Source organism: Bombina bombina, chromosome 6 (assembly GCF_027579735.1).
Source record: "Bombina bombina isolate aBomBom1 chromosome 6, aBomBom1.pri, whole genome shotgun sequence".
Taxonomy (NCBI): Eukaryota; Metazoa; Chordata; class Amphibia; order Anura; family Bombinatoridae; genus Bombina; species Bombina bombina.
This window is the reverse complement of record NC_069504.1, coordinates 640,064,307-640,088,038: the sequence shown is the minus strand read 5'-3', so window position 1 is coordinate 640,088,038 and position 23,732 is coordinate 640,064,307. Positions and strand designations below refer to the sequence as shown.

General features: G+C 37.8%; 1 protein-coding gene across 1 annotated transcript in view; it reads left to right on the top strand.

Annotated features, from left to right (window-relative positions):
• Positions 1-926: 926 nt before the first annotated feature.
• Positions 927-23,732, top strand: part of RLBP1 (retinaldehyde binding protein 1) — a 52,845-nt gene continuing 30,039 nt past the window's right edge. Inside the window, exons 1-2 of the mRNA XM_053719356.1 lie at positions 927-1,088; positions 3,294-3,498. Of these exons, the coding sequence (XP_053575331.1) occupies positions 927-1,088; positions 3,294-3,498 (367 nt within the window). The remainder of the gene's footprint in view (positions 1,089-3,293; positions 3,499-23,732) is intronic.

Below are 23,732 nucleotides of genomic sequence, written 5' to 3'. Positions count from 1 at the left end.
TTTTATAGACAAACTTACTGGGGAACAAACTCCTGCTGAGCATGTGCACACGCTCACAGGGTATATGTATACTAGTCTGTGATTGGCTGATGTCTGTCACATGATACAGGGGGCCAGAAAATGAAAGAAAAAATAAATTTGTCAGAAAATCTACTGCTTATTTGAAATTTAAAGTAGGTGTTAAATCATTGTCTTTTTATTATGCACTTGTTAATTATGCAATGCTACTACACTGAGTGGTCTTTACCACTAAAAAAGCCATCTAAACAACCAAGGTGTGCCATTTAAAAGAGGCCTAAATAGGTTTTCAATAAATCAAAACTGAGAGCAATCCTAAAAAATCATACCAAAAAAGCTTCCTGTCCCAATGTTTTAGAATTTATTCTGTTGTATTCTCTCAAAACAAAGCTAAAGCAGTGTAAAAATGACAATAACATGCAGCACCACAAATGTGAAAACCATGCAAGGCACTTATCAGGACTCTTCTAATGGATTGGAATTAGGGTTGCCACCCGCCCCGGTTTCACCGGGACAGTCCCGGTCTGAGGCTCTGTGTCCCGCGTCCCGGAACTAGCCTCAAATGCCCTGGGCTAAGCGCTCCCCTTAAATTTTTTTTTGTGGGAGAGGGACAGTGGGAAGGGGGAATACAGGGTCCAGGAGGGCAGAGAGACAGGACATTGTGCCCGTTGCACCAGTTACCCGCCCACCTGTTATATATATATATATATAATATTTTATACATATATATTATATTTTATATATATAATATATATATAAATAATTTCATAATGAATTTGAGGCCGTGACAATCCACGCCCAAAGCCACACCCTCTACACGCCCACTTAAAAAGTGTCCAGGATTTTTTTGGGCAAAAGGTGGCAACCCTAATTGGAATAGATCCCTATGCTTGTATTGTAGCAGAGAAATGAAAGGCATTGCATGCTTCTGTTCTATTCAGACTGGAACATATCGTGTTGTGTCTGAGGAGGAGCAGTCTCTCCGTGCCAAGCTTGAGCGTCTCACTACTAAAGACCATGGCCCAGTGTTTGGGAAATGTGAAAAAATCCCAGAACACACAGTGCAGAAGGTAAGTACACAATATAGGTGACTATAGCTAGCATACCACCATTATGTATAGATATTTGTTAACAATACTGAAGAATGGTGTCAATAATTCATATCTTACCTCTTTATAATCATTTAAACATCTCTTTATTAGGCCAACAATCTGCTCTTCTTTCTGTATACATGGCTTTTCTTGTGGGTGTTAAAAATTACTTTTTGTACCCCTCCCCCCTTCTTTTTCTCCACATACAATTTTCAGACATTCATTGTTTTCTGAGAAACACATTGTACAATATTTGTAATCAGTTCACCAGCACTACATGAAACAAATTACTGACAAGATCTGCTATTAGTGTCCAGTGCTGATGTTATTTATAGGCCAGGTTAATCTCTTATTGTCTGCTTTGGCAACCCAAAGTTGTTAGCCTTTAAAATGGCAATGTTTAATACTCATCATTTCAAGTGTTAACGTGGTCATGTAAATTACTGAATTTTAAAAATGAATGGTGCGTATATCAGGACGATCTGCTCTTCTATAATCCTAATTAGATAAGCCTGTAGGCTCTAAACCACTGGTTTTCAAACCTGTCTTCAGGACTCCCTAACAGGCCACATTTTCAGGTTATCTGAACTGGAGCACAGGTGAAATAATCAACTGATTAGTAAACATGGTTATTAACCAGCTTTCGCCTAATGTAATCCTGAAAATCTGTCCTGTTAGAGAGGCCTAAGGACAGGTTTTAAAATCAGTGGTCTAAACATATTAAAGGGACAGTGAAGTCAAAATGAAATGTTTCAGATAGATTCAGATAGAGCATGTAATGTAAAACAATTTTCCAATTTTCTTCTATTATTAAATTTGCTTTGTTCTATTGTTATCTTTTGTTGAAGAGTAAATCTAGGTAGGCTGAGAGGAGCTTAGGAACGTACTCATATCTTTAGTCATCTTGCAGCAGGGTTTGTAACTATGCATAACATTGCTACAAAAACTGCTGCCAGATAGCTAGACACGTGCACGCTCCTGAGCTCACCTAGGATTACTCTTTAACAAAGGGTAGCAAAAGAACTAAGCAGCATTCTTAATAGAAATACATTGTTAAGTTGTTTTAAATGTTTTGTTTTATCCAATCTCTTTAAAGAGACAGTATACACCAATTTCCTTTAACTTAATGTAATAGACACTACTATAAAGAATAATATGCACAAATGCTGATATAAAAATCCAGTATAGAACCGTTCAAAAACTTACTTAGAAGCTCCCAGTTTAGCACTGTTGATAAAGTTAGCTGGAACAACCACTGAAAGTGGTTCTATAACAAAAAAAGTAGACACTCCCCCTTCCTCTGCATATGAAAAGACTCTTTACACAAACAGGAGCAAGCTGGAGTAGGTATACATCAGTATTCTCCTAAAACTTTGGGGCTTGGTTAGGAGTCTGAAAATCAGCTCAATGTTATTTAAAAATAAGCAAAACTATACTTTAAAAAAAATGCTATATAGGCTATATAAATGGATCATCTACAAAACATTTATGCAAAGAAAAATCTAGTGTATAATGTCCCTTTAAGTTTCTTTTTAACTTTACTCCCCCTATAAGAAAGAGAGAAAAGAACCAGCAAAATTAGGAAATGTTAGCTTTATCGTGTGTAGTCCCTACAAATATATATCTGCTTAAAAAGGTTATAAACCCCCAATCTCTGGCTACACAGGGCTATAAAGTCCAAATCACACAGCATGTATGTAAATCAATACACCATTATAATTTGTGCCCAGGGCTGGCTCAACCATCGGACCAAGTGGGTCCATTGGACCCAGGCAGCCCTTGGCAAGGGGCAGCACATCAGTGACTGGGTCAGTCACTGTCAGGTCCACAACACTCCTGTTCTCTTTCTCTGTGGGGGAAGTTGCAGGGTTCCAGCAGCATAACCTCATCATTCACAACGACTCAGAACTGGTCAGGGGTGACATTCAAGGTGGGACAAGTGTATCTCTTCCCTACATTCTTTCCCACTTACTGTGCAATTGTGCATAAGCATTGGTTTGATGCAGGTAAGCAGGCTTAGTAAGGTCAGTGGTCAGGCTAGTATGTTGAGATGCTAATCAGTAATGTTACTTCTGGGGGGGGGGGTGCATTTTATTCTCGGATCCAGGCAGCACAATATCTTGAGCCAGCCCTGTTTGTGCCCCATTAATAACCTAACATTTTTACTTTTCACCTTATCTTAAGGCCAAAGATGAGCTAAATGAGACAACGGAGACAAGAGATGCAGCTATAAAAGAACTTCGACAGCTAATTAAAGAAAAAGCTAACACAGGGGATAACCTGTGTAAATCAGTTGCAGAGAAGGTCATAACTCAAGATGACAATTTCCTTCTGAGGTTTATACGGGCCCGTAAATTTGAGGTGAACAGGTCTTATGAACTCTTGAAAGGTAGGTCAATTGTTGTTTCATCAAAGGATACAAAGAGAAAGAGGCAAATTTAATAAAAGTAATTAAATGTATTTTCTGTCTGAATTATTCTGCATTCTTTGTCACTTTAAGAAAATATTGGTTTTAAGATTATGTTTTTCACTGCCAGATGGATAAGAAATATCAGCTGCATAATAATAATGAACTCACACACATGGAAAACGTTAATAAACCAGGTGCAGTTTAGATTTCTATATGTTTAAACATCTCAAAATGATGTGACAGAAAAATGACATGACGTGTTCTAGAATTTTTGGCCAATGTTTTTTGGTACCCCACCCATTTCCTCTCCATTGCTTAAAAACTTCCAGAGGCCTTTCTGACAGCAACTTATCCATGCTGCTGGCCTGAAAGTCTCGCAGAGATAAATAAAATGAGAAGTGATATTAAATAACAGAAGAATGTTATGTAATGTCAAATGCTATAATCCGCCAAATTATGAACATAAAAGTTAAGTGGTGGAATACAGTTTTATTATTTTATTAATAGCAATAGAAGAGAACAGAGGCTTAAGAGTTATTGTTTAATTTTCATATGATTAAACTTTCATGATTCAGATAGGGCCTGCAATTTTAAACAACTTTCCAATTTACTTTTGTCATCAAATTTGCTTTGTTTGGTATTCTTTTTTAAAAACTAAACCTAGGTAGGTTCATATAATAATTTCTAAGCCCTTGAAGGCTTCCTCTTTTCTCAGTGAATTTTGACAGGTTTTTCACAGCTAGACAGTGCTAGTTCATGTGTGCCATACCATTGTGCTCACTCCCATGGAGTTACTTCTGAGTCAGAACTGATTGGCTAAAATGTATGTCTGTCAAAAGAGCTGAACTAAGAGAACAGTTTGTGGGGGTTTAGATACAAGGTGATAACAGAGGTAAAAAGTATATTCATATAACCGTGTTGGTTATGCAAAACTGCAGGGATTATCTATCTTTTTAAAGAATAAACATTCTGGATTAGACTGCCCCTTTAAATATAAGGAAGTAGTGCAAAAATTCAGAAGAAAAAACAAAAGGATGATTGGTTGAATACAAAACAAATCAGCAACAATAAAGATAAGTTTGTCATAAACTTCATTAGTGATTGGTCAGAATTCACTTTGTCCCAATCAGGGGACTGTATCTCCAGAAGAGCGTATATGAAAAACTGTTTAAACAATGCATGCTATAAAAAACAAAACTTCACGTGGAGAGTAGTGAAAGTGATGATGTTATACAGCTTTTGAAATTAATTTAATATAGTTCAATAAGAAGGCAATCATCACTGAAGATTAATGCCAGGACAAAAGGTTATGCTTTTCATTTGGAAGGTAACCAGTTTAAAAGGATATGAAACCTAAAAGTTTTCTTTTGTGATTCAGACAGATCATTTTAAAAAAGTTTCCAATTTACTTTTATTATCAAATGGGCTTCGTTCCCATGATATTCTGTGTTGAAGAGATACCTAGGTAGGCATCTGGAGCACTACGTGGTAGGAAACAGTGCTGCCATCTAGTGCTCTGCAAATGGATAACATTCTTGCAACACTGCTGCCTTATAGTGCTTTATAAATGGGCCTGCTCCTAAGCTTATGTCCCTGCTTTAAAAAAAAAAAAAACGATACAAAAAGAACTAAATAATTGATAATAGAAGTAAATTAGAAAGTTGTTAAAAAAAAACCATGCCCTATCCTATCTGAATCATGAAAGAAAAAAAGTTTTCTGTTAAAGCATTTATTTTACAGTGAAGAAAAAGATATATTAAATGATCTAACTAATATGAGATATATGGTTAGCCTGTGTATTAGTAAAGCCTGTGCTTATAAGAGAACTATTGAGAGGCTGGATTTGGGTTACAGTTTTTTTGAATGATACAGATGTCAGGCAGAATATGTTGCATTTTTGCACACAATTTTATAAACCACAGTGATGGTTTGTATGTTTTAAAAACAAAGTTTGTTTAAACAAACTTCATATATATATATTAGTAAATTGATTTGTATTAGTACATGTTCCTCCACACCCATTCTTCCTGAACACTAGGTGGCACTGGAGGACCAGACTGAACTAATTCTATTTTATTGTCTACAAAAACATTTACTTCAAGTATAGTAGCATGTTGACAGATCACCATTAATCTATACATTATCAAATCATCTTCAACAAAAGTCATTAAGCAGCAAAATTAGGAAATCTATTTTCTGAAATTCATTTTAAAAATTGGTTTTAGATTGTTCTTTGGTTATTTTATGACAGATTAATAACTGGTTTTATATGAGATGGGTTGCTAGGTGTATTATCAAGATAGTCCAGTAAAATGTATTTAAAAATGAACACAATAGAATGAGTCTGATTCAAGGGCAAATTAAAGTATATAGGGTTACAGGGGCTACATGAGTGAGATTTGTGATCCAAAATGGGTATATATGGGAGACGTATAAAAGCAATGTATGGTTGTGTTCCAACTTGTAAGCATAAATATTATCATTAATATAACTTGTGAATAGATTGGAAATATTTATAAACTATGTTTGTTTGTTTTTACCACTGGGCATTGCTGAAGAATTAGTGGTAAAAAACGTATTTAAAATTTTAGCTTACCCTTTCATTTTGTTAACAAAATCTGCATTGTGTTGCAACCCAGAGCACCTGCACTTATGGGCCAATTGCTGTTTAGCATATGGTAGAGTCAGGTTTCTGTATTCTTCTGAATGCTCAGTCACTAATTGGTACATTTACTCAATTATGCATCAGCTTGATTTACATGTAAGAGCAAACGCAGCATATAAGTATCAAATAGTGGCTTCCTAGACTACTAGGGCACTACTGGCTACTGATCTCTAAAAAATAGCCAACTCAGCCTTTTTAAACAACAACTATACTACAAAACTGCCTAAAAGGTATGCATTATGGTGGCAAAAATCCATTTACTATGTTAACAGTGTGATGGCATTTTTGCAGTTGCAATATTTTACATTAAGCAATAAAGCAAGGAGAGAAATGGTTGACACTAAAGTCCGTGTGTAGTAAAGTAAGCCAAGCCTGGCACCAGGACTTAATGTGACACAAACACCCCCAAACAGTTGTATTATGAGCCAAAGTAGAGAGGTGTACCTGTAGCACTGAAGTGAGAAAGTCCTTGCAAAAACGGAACAACATCCGATGGCAGCGTGTCTGCCGACTTCTCTTCCTTCCGCCTCTCGCAAAACCCGGTCTGTAGCTCAATACGCGTCACCGCGTGACGTAAGAGAAGGGGGGGTGTGTGAAAGGTCAGCGTATTCACCTGGTCCGGCAGTAGAAGAGGAGTTAGAAACCTGGACTCAAATGCTGGTAAAAGACATCAAAATGAAGAGGTAGAGTCCCAGGTGAATATAGTAAAAACAGTCCTTTATTGAAAACGTTTAAAAGGAAAATTCTTGTGAGACGCAGCTCACTCGGTCCCAACAACAGCCTTGGAGGAGGAGTAGAAAGAGCGTAGCACCAGTGGCTAATGCATTAAGGCATTAAGCAATAATACAGACAGACAAGTTCTGAAGCAGAGAACCTGTCCTCCTGCAATCGCTACTTGCAATGCAAGAGCTCTCTTGAGCTATCCCGCCTCTGTTCTTGTGCAGCTAAGCTCTTGAGATCATTGCCTGCCAATCACCTTGAATGAGTAAGGCAAGGATAAGTACCAGGAACTGCTTCTTGACTTTGTGGAAATATTCAAATACTACTGTTGTATATGATTATGCATTTAAAGGGGCATAAAATACTAAATACATTTCATGCACCTCCCTCTTGTTATAGGTGCTGGCATTTTACAAACACATCAGCACTGGAATGTAATGAAAGCTAGATTTCAATATGGCAGCACCCATGACTAAAGGGAGTAGCCTCAATAACATGCTTTTAAAATGTATTTAGTGTTTACTGTCCCTTTAAACAAACATTTTATTGTTTAAAACAATACTAGCAATAATATTTGAATTTTACTAGAGAAATACAATTTAGAAAAATTTCTTTTTAATAATCTTCAACAAAGGGTCATATATAAATGAAACGAGTGGGCTGGTGTATACAGGTTTCTGTGATGGTTTTCTTGATGAAGTATTTTAACATACAAATTAGTTGCACTATTATATTAGCAGGTCCATATTCAGCAGTCTTCTTAGCATAGTCATATGCACATTGAAATCATGTGTTCTCAATAAAATGTTATCCGGTGTATATATGGCATGTACCATCCAGCAAGATAGGTTTCTGTAATATATTAAACTTTTCAACAAAAATATTTTAAATCTGCACATCAAAAACATCACATTATTTTAAACTATAATTCAGCATATTGAAAAACAGGAATTTCCTTTGGAAACTGACTAAACTTTTAAGCTAAATACTTTATGTTTTCCTGACATTGCTGGTCTTACAAACTATTTTGTTAAACTTATTTGTGCTTGAACCAGGCATGCTGGGTAAGAACCTCTATTTATTTGCATATCTCTGTTGTACTTGTTACATCTGGAATTACATGAGCGACCTGACCTCTGCTTGTATTTGACCTAGAGTGTATTACTCGCTGTTCAGAGGCCACCTACAATGCTTAACAAGTGACAGAAAAGACTGGCTTTCAATCTTTTTTATAACAAGAAAATTAGAAACACCAAAAATAAATAAAAGGTGACCTGCTTTATGACTATTTGTTTACCATAGCTTTTAAATAATATATTTAGGGGCCGAATTATCATGCTCCTGAAGGCTCGCCGGAAACAGAAGTTATGAAGCAGCGGTCTAAAGACCGCTGCTCCATAACTTGTCCGCCTAATCTGAGGTGGCGGACAGAAATCAACCCGATTAAATACGATCGGGTTGATTGACACCTGCTAGTGGCCGATTAGCCGCAAATCTGCAGGGGGCGGTATTGCACAAGCAGTTCTGGTGAACTGCTTGTGCAATGATAAATGCTGACAGCGTATGCTGTCGGCATTTATCGATGTGCAGCGGACATGATACGCTACATCGTATCATGTCCGCTTGCACTTTGATAAATATGCCCCTTAGTCTTTAAAGGTACAGTGTGCTGTAAAATTGGTTTCCTTTTATTGTGTTTCCAATGAGAGTATACAATGTATAGGAAATTGTTCTTTTGGGGTTGTTATGGAATCATTGTCTCTGCTAATTGAAACAGCCCAATGGCTGGGCTGAGCTTGCAGGGAGATCATGCCTCATTAGCTTATCTCTATATATTTACATAAATTCCTTCTTTTCTTATGTCACTGTTTACCTGGTGGGACCAGAATAATAGGAAATTGATCATTAGGAACAAATGGAGAAAAAAAATCATGGTACACACTGTCTGATTATTATTGTTTAATCATTTGTAAACCATCTATGGAATAAAAAAACATCTGGTTATACTTTTGATTGCAGATATATTCGTTTATGACTAATTTCATTTACTTGCTTGGCATAAAATCCTTAGTATGTGTTTTCAGGGTATATTTATTTATGCAATAAGGATGCTATGTTATAACTTATAGATACTACATTATGCATGATAGACTATTAAATTGCTATTAAACACTAAATAGATTTTATAAACATAGTGCTAAGGTTATTCCCCCACCTCCCTCTAGTTAAATGTGCAGCCATATTGAAATTTAGCTTTCACTACACTCCAGTACTGATATATCTGCACATATGCAGCAACTCTCCTTCAATTACCTGGAGTATTACCTAGGTTCCAAAATGGCAGCACCCGTGATTAGAGGGAGGTGCATGAAATGTATTAACCCCTTATGGACCGGGCATTTCAGACTAAAACCTCCCAAAAGACCAGCGCATTTTTAGCATTTTGCCATCACTCCATTTAAACAGAAATAAGTCCTTGTTTTTTTTATTTACCTATTAAAACTATACATATATTTTTAGTAGACAACCCAAGGTATTGATCTAGGCCCATTTTGGTATATTTCATGCCACCATTTCACCTCCAAATGCGATCAAATAAAAAAAAAATCCTTTATTTTTTTTGCAAACTTCTGGTTTCTCACTGAAATTATTTACATACCGCTTGTACAATCATGGCACAAATGGTTGTAAAAGCTTCTCTAGGATCCCCTTTGTTCAGAAATACTAGGCATTTATGGCTTTGCCTTTGGTAATTAGAAGGCTACTTATTGCAGCTGTGCACAACACTTTTATTTTTCCCAGCAGTGAAGAGGTTAATCAGGTTGCTTGTAAAGTTAATTTAAGCTTCAGTGTAGAGATCAGCCTCCCACCTCCCACTTCCCACCCCTGATCCCTACCTGAACCCTCCAAAACATCTATCTTCCCTCCCTCACCCCAACTGGTCACCCCCAACTCAGGTACTGGGAGACAGTCTGCCAGTATTCAGTTTTAGTCCTTTTTAAAAAAATAATAATTTATTATTATTTTGTTCAGTGTATGAGTACCCCCATACTTTCCCACCTCCCTGATCCCTCCCCAAAAGGTCTCTAACCCTTTCCTCTCTAAGTAGTTTCCACCATCTTAGGTACTGGCAGCTATCTGCCAGGGTACAGCGCTGTCATTAAGGGGTTAAAGGGATATTAAACAGTGCTTCTTTGGTAAAAACAAATATGATGAATCAAAGTAAATCTAAAAGAATGAGATGGTGTAAAAAAAGCAAAGAACTTACTTGTTTTCTTGCATAATGAACACTTAGAAATTCTCAGTGTAGCCCTGCCCCAGTGTTATATAAGAGCGGGCATCTTTGAAACTGATCTAGGCATGAGCAAATCTGACTCCCTGTTATCTAGTCTAAACCTGAAAATGCAATTTATCATACATTTTATAGTCTGCAGCTGGTATAAGTCATTGGAAATACATTAAGGGGAGAACAATTTTATACTATACTGTCTCTTTAATAGTAATAGTAAAAAGCCTAGAAGTTTTATGACATCAAGGTAAGAAAAACCTTTCTCCCCCGTGTAAGGCTGTGACAGTAGCGCAGGGTGTGTTACCTTTTATGCTACCTTGCGCAAAGAATAGCGCACAATCTTGTACTACTAGTGGATAGGGTTGCCACCTTTCTTGGAAGAAAATACCGGCAATGCTAATTAACATAAATTTTCATAAATAATTAAATAGCATAACTCATTAACTTAAGCTGATAGGACTGATCTTAAATGCTCATTTGTTTATAACTAGTATTCATGACACTCAGAAGAAGTTTCACTTTAACAGGGGCTTTCTTTCAATATTTATTCTTTATTTTCTACATTGACATGAACCTTAAAAATACCAGCCGTGTCGGTAAAATACCGGCAGGGTGGCAACCCTACTAGTGGATAGTTAAATATTTTAACCAAAGCATCTTTACGTGGCTGTCATTTTATTTGCTCACATTATACTTTTAATAGATAGCGCAGGGAGCGCTATTAGAAAGCTCATTGCGCTTGTATTAGTATTGTGCTTGACCGAAATCCAAATGTAGTTCTTTTTAAGACCTGAAGTAAAGCAATAATATTAATAGTGCAGCACACAACTACATTAAGAACTCCACTACATAAACACTCCCAGATGGGCTATATCAGTGTTTTTCAACCAGTGTGCCGTGGCACACTAGTGTGCCGTGAGAGATCCTCAGGTGTGCCACGGCAGACTGACAACAGTGTGACATATTTTTTAAACTTTGCTTGTTTTTTACTCCCAGTGCAGGGGTAGTTTGTAGGAGGCATGGCATAACAGCACAATACATACAGTATGTGTGTGTTTGTGTGTATGTGTATATATATATGCTGTATTAGGCTACAATATGTGATATATATGCTGTATTAGGCTACAATGTGTGATTTTTTTAAAATTTTGGGATGGTGGTGTGCCACAGGATTTTTTAATGTAAAAAAGTGTGCCACGGCAAAAAAAAAGGTTAAAAATCACTGGGCTATATAACTAGATCATCTACAAAACATGTATGCATAGGAAAATCTAGTGTGCAATGTCCTTTTAATTGTTTGTATGTTTTGCAGCAAAAGAGACTATACCATTTTTAAATAAGTACTTGAGCCAGACAGTTTGTAACTGCTAAACAATTAAGGGATAAATTAAAAGTGGAGCACTAAATTATCACACGCCCGCAAACGGGCAAAATTAATTAACCAGCAAGTAGTTGGTTATTGCTATTGCGAGCTTGCGGTAGCAATTAGCGCTTATAAAAGTAACCAGAGATCCGATCTCTGGTTAATTTAATAAATTTGCCCCAAGGACCCCAAAATACAGTGTTGTGTATTTTATTACAAAATAAAGATAGCAGCATTTTTTTTTAAATAAAATAACTGCACTAGGCAGTATTTTTGGGGTAAAATTGGAACGGAGTGGGGTGTTAGAAAAAAAAAACTGCACTGAAAAGTGCCTTTACATTGCAGTCTATGGGAACTGTGTGTTCCCAGTAAATATATATGTATATGCTTATATACATATATATGTTTGTGTTAATGTGAGTATATACATATATTATTATATTGACCGCCTCTGATGAAGAAGTCACTCCAGACTTTGAAACGCGTCAGGCTGTTTTCGATGTGTTGAATTTGGCTGTTTCTAGCAATTGTAATCGGACTCTGTGAACACTGTGTCTTTACCGCATTTTAAAGTGCTTGTTTTATGCTGTCACGATACCTCATATTGATTGAGGATTCACTTGTGAGTACCTTGGTTTTATGTTTAATAAATTTGGTACTTTTTATACTATGGGCGGTTTCTTCTCGTCCTTATCATAATACCACACACGGGAGAGAGGAGGAGAGAGAAAAACTACCGCCATAAGCAGACGTACGGAGGGAAAAGAAATCCTGTTATTCACTAACAAGCAGACCTACACCTGCCTGGGGAAGACGTTTCCAGCCATAACTGTACACCATCACCCACTCCTTACCTCATATGATTGAGGGTTTGGAATGTAAGTAGATCGTTAGACAGTAATAGGATACGGATCGTTAAGACTCACGGCTGCATTTACATATTTGTGAAACTCTTCATACTGCTTTATTCTAACACGGACATATACCAGTATTTTAATCACCTTTTTAATATTTGTTGTGTCTAGACACGGACTGTTCACCTATAACTGTGTATCAGTAATCTACCATGTTCAGTGCGTTTACATTGATTCTACAGAATGGATATATTGTATAAGGCTCTACTCATATAAATATTCTGTATACGCTACATGGAATGAGTGTGTTAGCTATCTCTCTGATGTGCAATGTGTTGTAAGTTTATCGATACATCACAGTATAATAAGAGTGCATCTGTATTAATTTCAGCACTCTGCTCAAGTGCAAATATTCACTAATAGCGTGTATTAATTCTAAGCAAGCGATAATTGTATATCGGGTGCACATTTATTTTAAGCTACATTTGATGTCCGGCTCCTAATTATTTTAGATGCTATTTTTACTCGTGTGAATTACATCTTATAGAGGTAGAAGTGTGTACCTTTGCACAACATAACATTCTTTTTGAGTGTTATGTTATAATATTTTTATTATTATTAATTACTAGATCATTATCATTATATAATTAATATTATCAATTACTAGATCATTATATTTGCTAGTCAGGGTTCAGCGCTGTGTAGTTTACCTATTCTTCTGGACATATATACACATATTAACACATAAATATAAATGTATATTGCTGCGTTACTTACCTCCTTCAGTGTGCAAGGTTCTTATGTCGTGTGTCAAGGCATGAGAATGAGGCTCCCATTGGAGCCTATAGAAGCATGCTCTCACGTTCACATTGCAGACAACTTGTAATACCAACGCACATTAGCGTGTGCTGGTATTACACAGTGGGGTGCAAATATCTCTTTCACTAAAGAGATATTTAGTGCTCCACTTGTAATCTGGCGCTAAATATTTCTGTCAGCTCACTGTATATTAACCAAGCATCCTAATGCAAGTATGCGATACACAAGATCATTATTTTACTGCCAAACACAACTCTACCTCAGTACTCCCCCTTCCTTCTTGTGGAAAGATAAAAAAAAAATGTATATGTTGAGAGAACTGCATAATGTAAATAATGGCTAAATATGCACACAATTAATAATGAAAATAAACTATTAATCTCTTCATTGGTTATATGTTGGAGTACACTGTCAGCAACAACGGTGTAGATAATCACTATGCCAGATTTCATGTAAATACCCTCTGGGGAATGGGTAATAAAGGGGATTATTTGTCTTTTAAAACAATAAAAATTATATTGTAGACTGCCCCTTTAAAGTCTATGGACATTTTTTATGTTACCACCAGTTTCCAAACTTTACCAATGTAAACTAGGCCTACGTCTGCCTTTATTTTTTTACTGCCAGGTGTTTGTTATTATTTGCAACTATAGAACCAAATCACTTTTAGAGTATCCAATGAATAGAAAGTAAAAATATAAACTGTAGCAACATAACTAGGTACTTCCTGTGTGCTCTAATAGAAGTGTGATAACTTGCAAACATTAGGGTCAAGACTTGTTAACCCCTTAAGGAACACAGCACTTTTCCATTTTCTAACAGTTTGGGACCAGGGCAATTTTTACATTTTTGCTGTATTTGTGTTTAGCTGTAATTCTCCTCTTACTCATTTACTGTACCCACACATATTATATACCATTTTTCTCGCCATTAAATTGACTTTCTAAAGATACCATTATTTTCATCATATCTTATAATTTACTATCATTTTTTTTTATAAAATATGAGGGAAAAATATAAAAAACAAACACTTTTTCTAACTTTGACCCCCAAAATCTGTTACACATCTACAACCACCAAAAAACAACCAAAATAAATAGTTTCTAAATTTTATCCTGAGTTTAGAAATACCCAATGTTTGGGGGCAGAGCCGGTAGCGGTTAAGATGACAGCATGAATCCTTAGCTCCAAGTAAGCACGCAACATAAAGGGACACTAATGCACTAAAATCTGCCATAGTGAAAACCTAATTATTACCTTGAGGAGCGGAACATCAGCTGCACACAACGGTATCACCTGCTTCCGTAAATTCGGAAAGTTCAAACAGATGTTATAGAACAGAGGTGCGGCAGCTCTCGGGCCTAAACCTTTTGACAGCAACGACTGCAGGGACTCGACCCGGCCTATCCCGACCGCCATGGACAAGTAAGATAAGCTGGTTTATTGGCACTAGTTTTGCAGCGGTTCCTATACAACGGAACACCACCCACGCTTTCAAATACCAAATAGTTCTGGGTTCAAAACCACTCCATCCATGTGTTAAATAGAGCACACCAGGAGAGCAGAGGATATTGAAATGGGCCCAAACTACCCAGTTAGGACTTAAACCTTTAGATTAAACAAAGATCATACTGATTCACCGGACACGTCATGTCTATTGAACCCTCACAGTGACTGCACGTGGAGCTATAATTAAGCACCTTACTGAATACTGAGATGCACCGCATTGAGGCTCACTCTACCGACAAGGACAGGTCTATATATACAATCTCAGAGACAGAGCATCTAGTCTCAGAAAATATAAATATACTGCAGTATTGCCTCCAAAAGAGCCCCTAAGAGAGATATAATTCCCAAAACACCAAGTAAAGGCCGATCTGTGGCATCCTTCTTCAATACAACAGACACCTCTGCTATGCTCAATTCTCAGACCTCCTCCACCACATATCCATCCTCCCCGCTGCAAAATCCATCTGCGACCACACTTTCACAAGAGCTAGTACAGATATCATCGACTGTGCTCTCCTTGCCATCCAAGCAAGATATGGCTGACATAATCCGTGCATGTATCCATGAAGAACTGGTCGACCTAAACAGGAGCATGAGGAAAAACCTCCGAATATGTGGGGTCCCCGAATCGATCCTTCCCAAAGACCTCCCTACTTATCTGCCGGCCCTGTTCACTCTTCTAAAGGGCAATAACTCTAAGGAGGAAATCCCATTGGACAGAGCACATAAATCCCTAAGGGCTAGGCCTCCAGACTCAGCTCCACTTAGAGATATAATTATCAAATTTATGAACTACAGGGATAAGGAAGAACTCCTTACTCTCTCTAGAAATAATCAACCAGTCAGATTTTGCGACACAGTTATTCAACTATATGCCGACCTGGCACAGAGGACACTTCAGAAATGAAAATAATTCCCCCCTCTCACTCAGCTGCTTCACAATAAACGCATCCCATACAGATGGGGTTTACCAACGCACGTGTTGGTGATTCACGAAGACAGACACCTACTATGCAGGGATGCTTCAGATGTTCTGAGATTCTGTGAAACTCTGGGATTAGACCCACCAGAACTGCCTGACATGCCTACTTCGGACCTGCCTAGAAGCGCCCAACAGAAGGACACCAGCACATGGCCCACTGTTCCCGCAAAACAACAAAGAAGAGTCTCACCATCTCAAGCCTGTAGGTTCATTACAACCCAAGCCACCTCGACAAAGACCTTAGACATCCAGCTAGGGCTACCCTAGCAGATATTTCGCACAGCAAGAAAAAATCTCATGCTATCTGGGGAATTTGAAATCTGTTTTGGCCTCTGGAGTGCAGAGGTCACTTGATCCCCTAATCATTTAATCGTGAGTACAACACTGCTATTCTATACCTTCTGTCTCAAAATCTAAGGACAAAAACACTTAAGAGATTACTATTGTTGTGATAAACTCTCCACCTTAGATCCCCCTTGAAGGACCCGTGTAACTTGAAATATAATTAATTTGCCAGCCAGAGGTGTAAGATTTTTGTGTCTGCTTATAATGCTTTATACACTAACATCCAAATTGTTAGCAATATGTTCTTGCTTAAATTAGTGTTGAATGTTTTACCTAGTTATTGTAATTTATGAAAAGGTGCCCCCCTACTACCCTTCACCTTATAGTTACTTATAGTGCTTACCCTAATACCCCTGTTTTTTCTTTTTTCTATTTGATTAGTTATTCAGTAAAGGTGATCAGACAAGTGCCCTTTACCATAGAACACATATCACATTTGTCTCGCCTTTCTGGCAATCTACGCCAGGCTCTGAATACCTCATTAAGACCTGTTTTTTTCACTTACGGTAATTAAGATATAGTTTTACTTATTTTGTTAATATTATTGCAGTTTACATTGCGTTCTTGATATGATATTTGATTGTATATCTCATTTATTAGAAACATGTGCAAAATAACTCCCACAGCTCATCCTATATGCATTTTTACTCAAAATGTTAAAGGGTTTAATTCTCCATGCAAAAGGTCTAAAGCTCTCTCAGATTTACTTAAGAAGGGGGCAGACATTCTCCTTCTTCAGGAAACACATTTTAAAAAATCTCAAATACCCAAATACTTTAGCAGTCATTACACATTACCACAGCCCAGCCCCTACTAAACATTGTGGGGGTAGTGTCTTATTCCGTAAGAATGCTCCCTTTGCACTAACACAAATAGTTAAAGACAATGATGGTAGATTCTTAGGAATTACCGGTCTACTGTATGGGAGACCGGTCACCCTGATCAATATTTACGCCCCCAACTCTAAGCATATCCACTTTTTTAGATCTATGTTTCATAAATTATTGGATATTTCCAAAGGCCCAGTATATATAGGGGGGGGACTTTAACTTCCCAGTACAGTCAATTCTCGATAACTCGAATCCAAAAGCCAAAATATCAAAACGCACGACAACCTGTGGAGGGGCCTGAAAGACAACAATCTATGTGATGTATGGAGATTCATACATCCCTCTAGTAGGGACTATACCTTTTACTCACATCCTTCCCACACGTATAGCAGAATAGATTACGCATTGGCTGACCAGTCTGCCTCTCCTTTGTATCACGTGCCTCTATTGTGCCCACTTCGTGGACAGATCACTCGGCAGTAATAGTAGAAATTAAATGGCCCAATACACCTTCGGGCCCATTCCAATGGCGCCTAGATGACTCCCTACTGACACACCAACCATTTGTTGATAAATTAAATGTCATTCTATCTGAATACTTTCATAACAACATTAACTCTCTAGCAGACCCTTTCACAGTATGGGAAGCTCATAAATGCACCCTTAGAGGAGAACTTATTAAATATAAATCACAACTCCAAAAAATCTCTAGACAAACATACTCCACCTTGAGTTCCAAATTAACCCAACTAGACTACCCCCATAAAAATGACCCAACCAATGCAAGCATTCTGGAAGAAATTCGAGAAACCAGAGAACAATTGAACGCATACTTTTCCATAGAATATCAAAAATCCTCCTTAAAACTGAAACAGAAATATTGCCATGAAGGTAATAAAGCAGGGAAAATGCTGGCTCGTGCCTTAAAATGGACCAAATTGAAATCTTTTATACGTGAAATCAAAATCTCCCAAAACACCTGTGCCCAAACAACTCCTGAAATTCTGGCACAGTTTCATAGCTACTATTCAAAACTATATAATATTCCCAAAGTACCTATAAACTCTGAGGCAGACACTACCACTTCTTTACAGGTGTTCTTAGACTCTTGTAATTTACCTAAACTAACATCACAGCAGAGGGAAACTCTAGATACCCCTATCTCACTCCCTGAAATCACGCTAGCTGTAAAAGACCTCAAAAAGGGAAAAAGTCCAGGTCCTGACGGCTTTTCTGCCAATTACTATCAAACATTCGCCCCAATCCTTATTCCACACCTGCTTACGATATTTAACAATGTCTCCACACTAAACCCTTTTCCTGCCTCCATGCTAGAAGCAAACATAGTGGTCCTACCCAAACCGGGCAAAACACCTAATACCCCTCAAAACTTTCGTCCCATCTCACTGTTGAATATTGACACTAAAATGTATGCAAAGAATACTGGCCACTAGACTAAACCAAATACTCCCCCATTTGATTCATCCTAACCAGGTTGGCTTCACCCCCTACAGAGAGGCCCATGACAACACTCAAATAGAACACACCATAAATCGAAAGACACCAGCGGTCTTTGTGTCCATGGATGCAGAGAAAGCTTTCGATCGGCTAGATTGGGGCTTTCTCATGCAGACATTAGCCAACTTCGACTTCCCAGAGTCTTTTACATCAAAAATAATAGCCCTCTATAGCGCCCCAAATGGTAAAATCAAACTAAATTATTCCTTTTCCACTCCCTTCAAGATATACAATGGCACGAGACAGGGGTGTCCCCTGTCTCCTCTGCTATTTGCACTAGCCATGGAAAACCTTGCAGTCAGAATTAGAAACAATAAAAAGATTTCAGGTATCACAATCAATGAGAAGGAATATAAAGCCTCCTTGTACACCGACGACATCTTTTTGTCGATCACTAACCCATTAGATTCTATAAAAGAACTTAATAAGGAGTTTCATTTATACAGCCAATTTTCCAACTTCAAAATAAATTATTCAAAATCAGAATTCATGAGCGTAGCAGTACCAGAAGCCACTAATATCCTGATAAATCAAACTTACTCATACACACATCGAAAGACCTCTCTAAAATATTTGGGGATTCAGATTACCATCGATCCACAAAAACTATTTGATAGTAACTATTTACCCCGATTGAAAAACATACAACAAGAACTAAACTGTTGGTACCACAAGTCTCTATCCTGGTTGGGCAGACTACATGCGATAGAAATGACTGTGCTACCTAAAATTCTATACTATTTTCAAAGAGTACCCATTGACCTACCTGGCTCCTATCTTAATAAACTTCAAGGCATATTAAACAATTTTCTCTGGCACAACAAACACCCAAGAATTGCTAAATCCATCCATAACATACAGGCCTAAGACCAGCGGGGGCTTGGGTATGCCAAACCTTCGCTTTTACCACATGGCATGCATCCTCTCACGTTTCATTGACTGGTGCAAACATGACTCACATAAAAAATGGATTCACCTGGAACAGGACCTAGCTCAGAATAGGCAATTGGGATCCAGTTGCTTGATCCCACACCTGCATAGATCACTAGGACCCCACACCTCTCAGCTCACTAAATTGACTCTCACTACATGGGATAAATACATTGTTAACTCGCCTAATATTTTTTCTATTCCCTCCCCGCTAACACCCTTGCGGAACAATCCCGAACTTCGTATATCACCCAATACAATATACACCAGCATGGTCTCTTTTCAGGACACAATTCCATGCCACGCTGTTTTACTAAACGGCAACCTTAAACCCAAAACAGGACTACATGACATTTATGGAGAATTCTGGGCCCAATGGTTTAAATATTTCCAAATTAATCATTATATTTCTACTCATACCAACACAGCTAGTTTTAGCAGACCTCTAACACTGTTTGAAGCACAGTGTAATGCCAACACTTATTCTAGCGGCTCACTCTCATTTCTATATAAAACATAATTTATGTAAGAACTTACCTGATAAATTCATTTCTTTCATATTAGCAAGAGTCCATGAGCTAGTGACGTATGGGATATACATTCCTACCAGGAGGGGCAAAGTTTCCCAAACCTTAAAATGCCTATAAATACACCCCTCACCACACCCACAATTCAGTTTAACGAATAGCCAAGAAGTGGGGTGATAAAAAAGTGCGAAAGCATATAAAATAAGGAATTGGAATAATTGTGCTTTATACAAAAAAAATCATAACCACCACAAAAAGGGTGGGCCTCATGGACTCTTGCTAATATGAAAGAAATGAATTTATCAGGTAAGTTCTTACATAAATTATGTTTTCTTTCATGTAATTAGCAAGAGTCCATGAGCTAGTGACGTATGGGATAATGATTACCCAAGATGTGGATCTTTCCACACAAGAGTCACTAGAGAGGGAGGGATAAAATAAAGACAGCCAATTCCTGCTGAAAATAATCCACACCCAAAATAAAGTTTAATAAAAAACATAAGCAGAAGATTTAGACTGAAACCGCTGCCTGAAGTACTTTTCTACCAAAAATTGCTTCAGAAGAAGAAAATACAACAAAAAGGTAGAATTGAAAAAGTATGCAAAGAGGACCAAGTTGCTGCTTTGCAAATCTGACCAACCGAAGCTTCATTCCTAAACGCCCAGGAAGTAGAAACTGACCTGGTAGAATGAGCTGTAATCCTCTGAGGCGGAGTTTTACCCAAATCAACATAGGCAAGATGAATTAAAGATTTCAACCAAGATGCCAAAGAAATGGCAGAAGCTTTCTGGCCTTTTCTAGAACCGGAAAAGATAACAAATAGACTAGAAGTCTTTCGGAAAGACTTAGTAGCTTCAACATAATATTTCAAAGCTCTAACAACATGCAAAGAATGCAATGCTTTCTCCTTAGAATTCTTAAGATTAGGACATAATGAAGGAACCACAATTTCTCTACTAATATTGTTGGAAATCACAACTTTAGGTAAAATTCAAAAGAAGTTCGCAACACCGCCTTATCCTGATGAAAAATCAGAAAAGGAGACTCACAAGAAAAGAGCAGATAATTCAGAAACTCTTCTGGCAGAAGAGATGGCCAAAAGGAACAAAACTTCCCAAGAAAGTAATTTAATGACCAATGAATGCATAGGTTCAAAGGGAGGAGCTTGAAGAGCTCCCAGAACCAAAATCAAACTCCAAGGAGGAGAAATTGACTTAATGACAGGTTTTATACGAACCAAAGCTTGTACAAAACAATGAATATCAGGAAGAATAGCAATCTTTCTGTGAAAAAGAACAGAAAGAGCAGAGATTTGTCCTTTCAAGGAACTTGCAGACAAACCCTTATCTAAACCATCCTGAAGAAACTGAAAAAAATTCTCGGCATTCTAAAAGAATGCCAAGAAAAATGATGAGAAAGACACCAAAAAATATAAGTCTTCCAGACTCTATAATATATCTCTCTAGATACAGATTTACGAGCCTGTAACATAGTATTAATCACAGAGTCAGAGAAATCTCTTTGACCAAGAATCAAGCATTCAATCTCCATACCTATAAATTTAAGGATTTCAGATCCTGATGGAAAAAAGGACCTTGCGACAGAAAGTCTGGTCTAACGGAAGAGTCCATGGTTGGCAAGAGGCCATCCGGACAAGATCCGCATACCAAACCTGTGAGGCCATGCCGGAGCTACCAGCAGAACAAACGAGCATTCCTTCAGTATCTTGGAGATTACTCTTGTAAGAAGAACTAGAGGCGGAAAGATATAGGCAGGATGATACTTCCAAGGAAGTGAAAATGCATCCACTGCCTCCGCCTGAGGATCCCGGGATCTGGACAGATATCTGGGAAGTTTCTTGTTTAGATGAGACGCCATCAGATCTATTTCTGGAAGTTCCCACATTTGAACAATCTGAAGAAATACCTCTGGGTGAAGAGACCATTCGCCCGGATGGAACATTTGGCGGCTGAGATAATCCGCTTCCCAATTGTCTACACCTGGGATATAAACCGCAGAGATTAGACAGGAGCTGGATTCCGCCCAAACCAAAAAAATTCGAGATACTTCTTTCATAGCCAGAGGACTGTGAGTCCCTCCTTGATGATTGATGTATGCCACAGTTGTGACATTGTCTGTCTGAAAACAAATGAACGATTCTCTCTACAGAAGAGGCCAAAACTGAAGAGCTCTGAAAATTGCACGGAGTTCCAAAATATTGATCGGTAATCTCACCTCCTGAGATTCCCAAACTCCTTGTGCCGTCAGAGATCCCCACACAGCTCCCCAACCTGTGAGACTTGTATCTGTTGAAATTACAGTCCAGGTCGGAAGCACAAAAAGAAGCCCCCTAAATTAAACGATGGTGATCTGTCCACCACGTTAGAGAGTGTCGAACAATCGGTTTTTAAATATATAAATTGAGATATCTTTGTGTAATCCTTGCACCATTGATTCAGCATACAGAGCTGAAGAGGTCGCATGTGAAAACGAGCAAAGGGGATCGCGTCCGATGCAGCAGTCATAAGACCTAGAATTTCCATGCATAAGGTTACCGAAGGGAATGATTGTGACTGAAGGTTTCGACAAGCTGAAATCAATTTTAGACGTCTTTTGTCTGTTAAAGACAGAGTCATGGACACTGAATCTATCTGGAAACCCAGAAAGGTTACCCTTGACTGAGGAATCAATGAACTTTTTGGTAAATTGATCCTCCAACCATGATCTTGAAGAAACAACACAAATCGATTCGCATGAGATTCTTCGAATGAGAAGACTGAGCAAATACCAAGATAATCGTCCAAATAAGGAAATACCAAAACCCCGTTCTCTGAATACAGAAAGAAGGGCACCGAGAATCTTTGAAAAAAATTCTTGGAACTGAGGCTAGGCCAAACGGTAGAGCCACAAAACTGGTAATGCTTGTCTAAAAAGAGAATCTCAGACACTAAAAATGATCTGGATGAATCGGAATATGCAGATACACATCCTGTAAATCTATTGTAGACATATAATGTCCTTACTAAACAAAAGGCAGAATAGTCCTACAGTAACCATCTTGAATGTTGGTATCCTTACATAACGATTCAATATTGATAGATCCGGAACTGGTCTGAAGGAATTGACCTTCTTTGGTACAATGAAGAGATAAAATAAAACCCTAGTCCCTGTTCCAGAACTGGAACTGGCATAATTACTCCAGCCAACTCTAGATCTGAAACACATTTCAGAAATGCTGAGCCTTGCTGTGTTAACTGGGACACGGGAAAGAAAAAAATCTCTTAGCAGGAGGCCTTAACTTGAAGCCAATTCTGTACCTTTCTGAAACAATGTTCTGAAACCAGAGATTGAGAACGGAATTGATCCAAATTCCTTTGAAGAAAACGTAATCTGCCCCATACCAGCTGAACTGGAAAAAAGGGCCGCACCTTCATGGGTACTTAGGAGCTGACTATAGGTTTCTACAAGGCTTGGATATATTCCAAACTGGAAAAAGTTTCCAAACTGATACCGCTCCTGAGGATGAAGGATCAGGCTTTTGTTCCTTATTATGAAAAAAAGAACGAAAAAATGATTATTACCCTGGACAGAAAGTGAAAACAAAGTTGACTTAGAAGACATATCAGCATTCCAAGTTTAATCCATAAAGCTTTTCTAGCTAAAATAGCTAGAGACATATACCTGACATCAACACTAATGATATCAAAAGATGGTATCACCGATAAAATTATTAGCATGTTATAGAATAATAATAATGCTATAAAATTATGATCTGTTACTTGTTGTGCTAAAACTTCTAACCAAAAAGTTGAAGCTGCAGCAACATCCGGTAAAAATATAGCAGGTCTAAGAAGATTACCT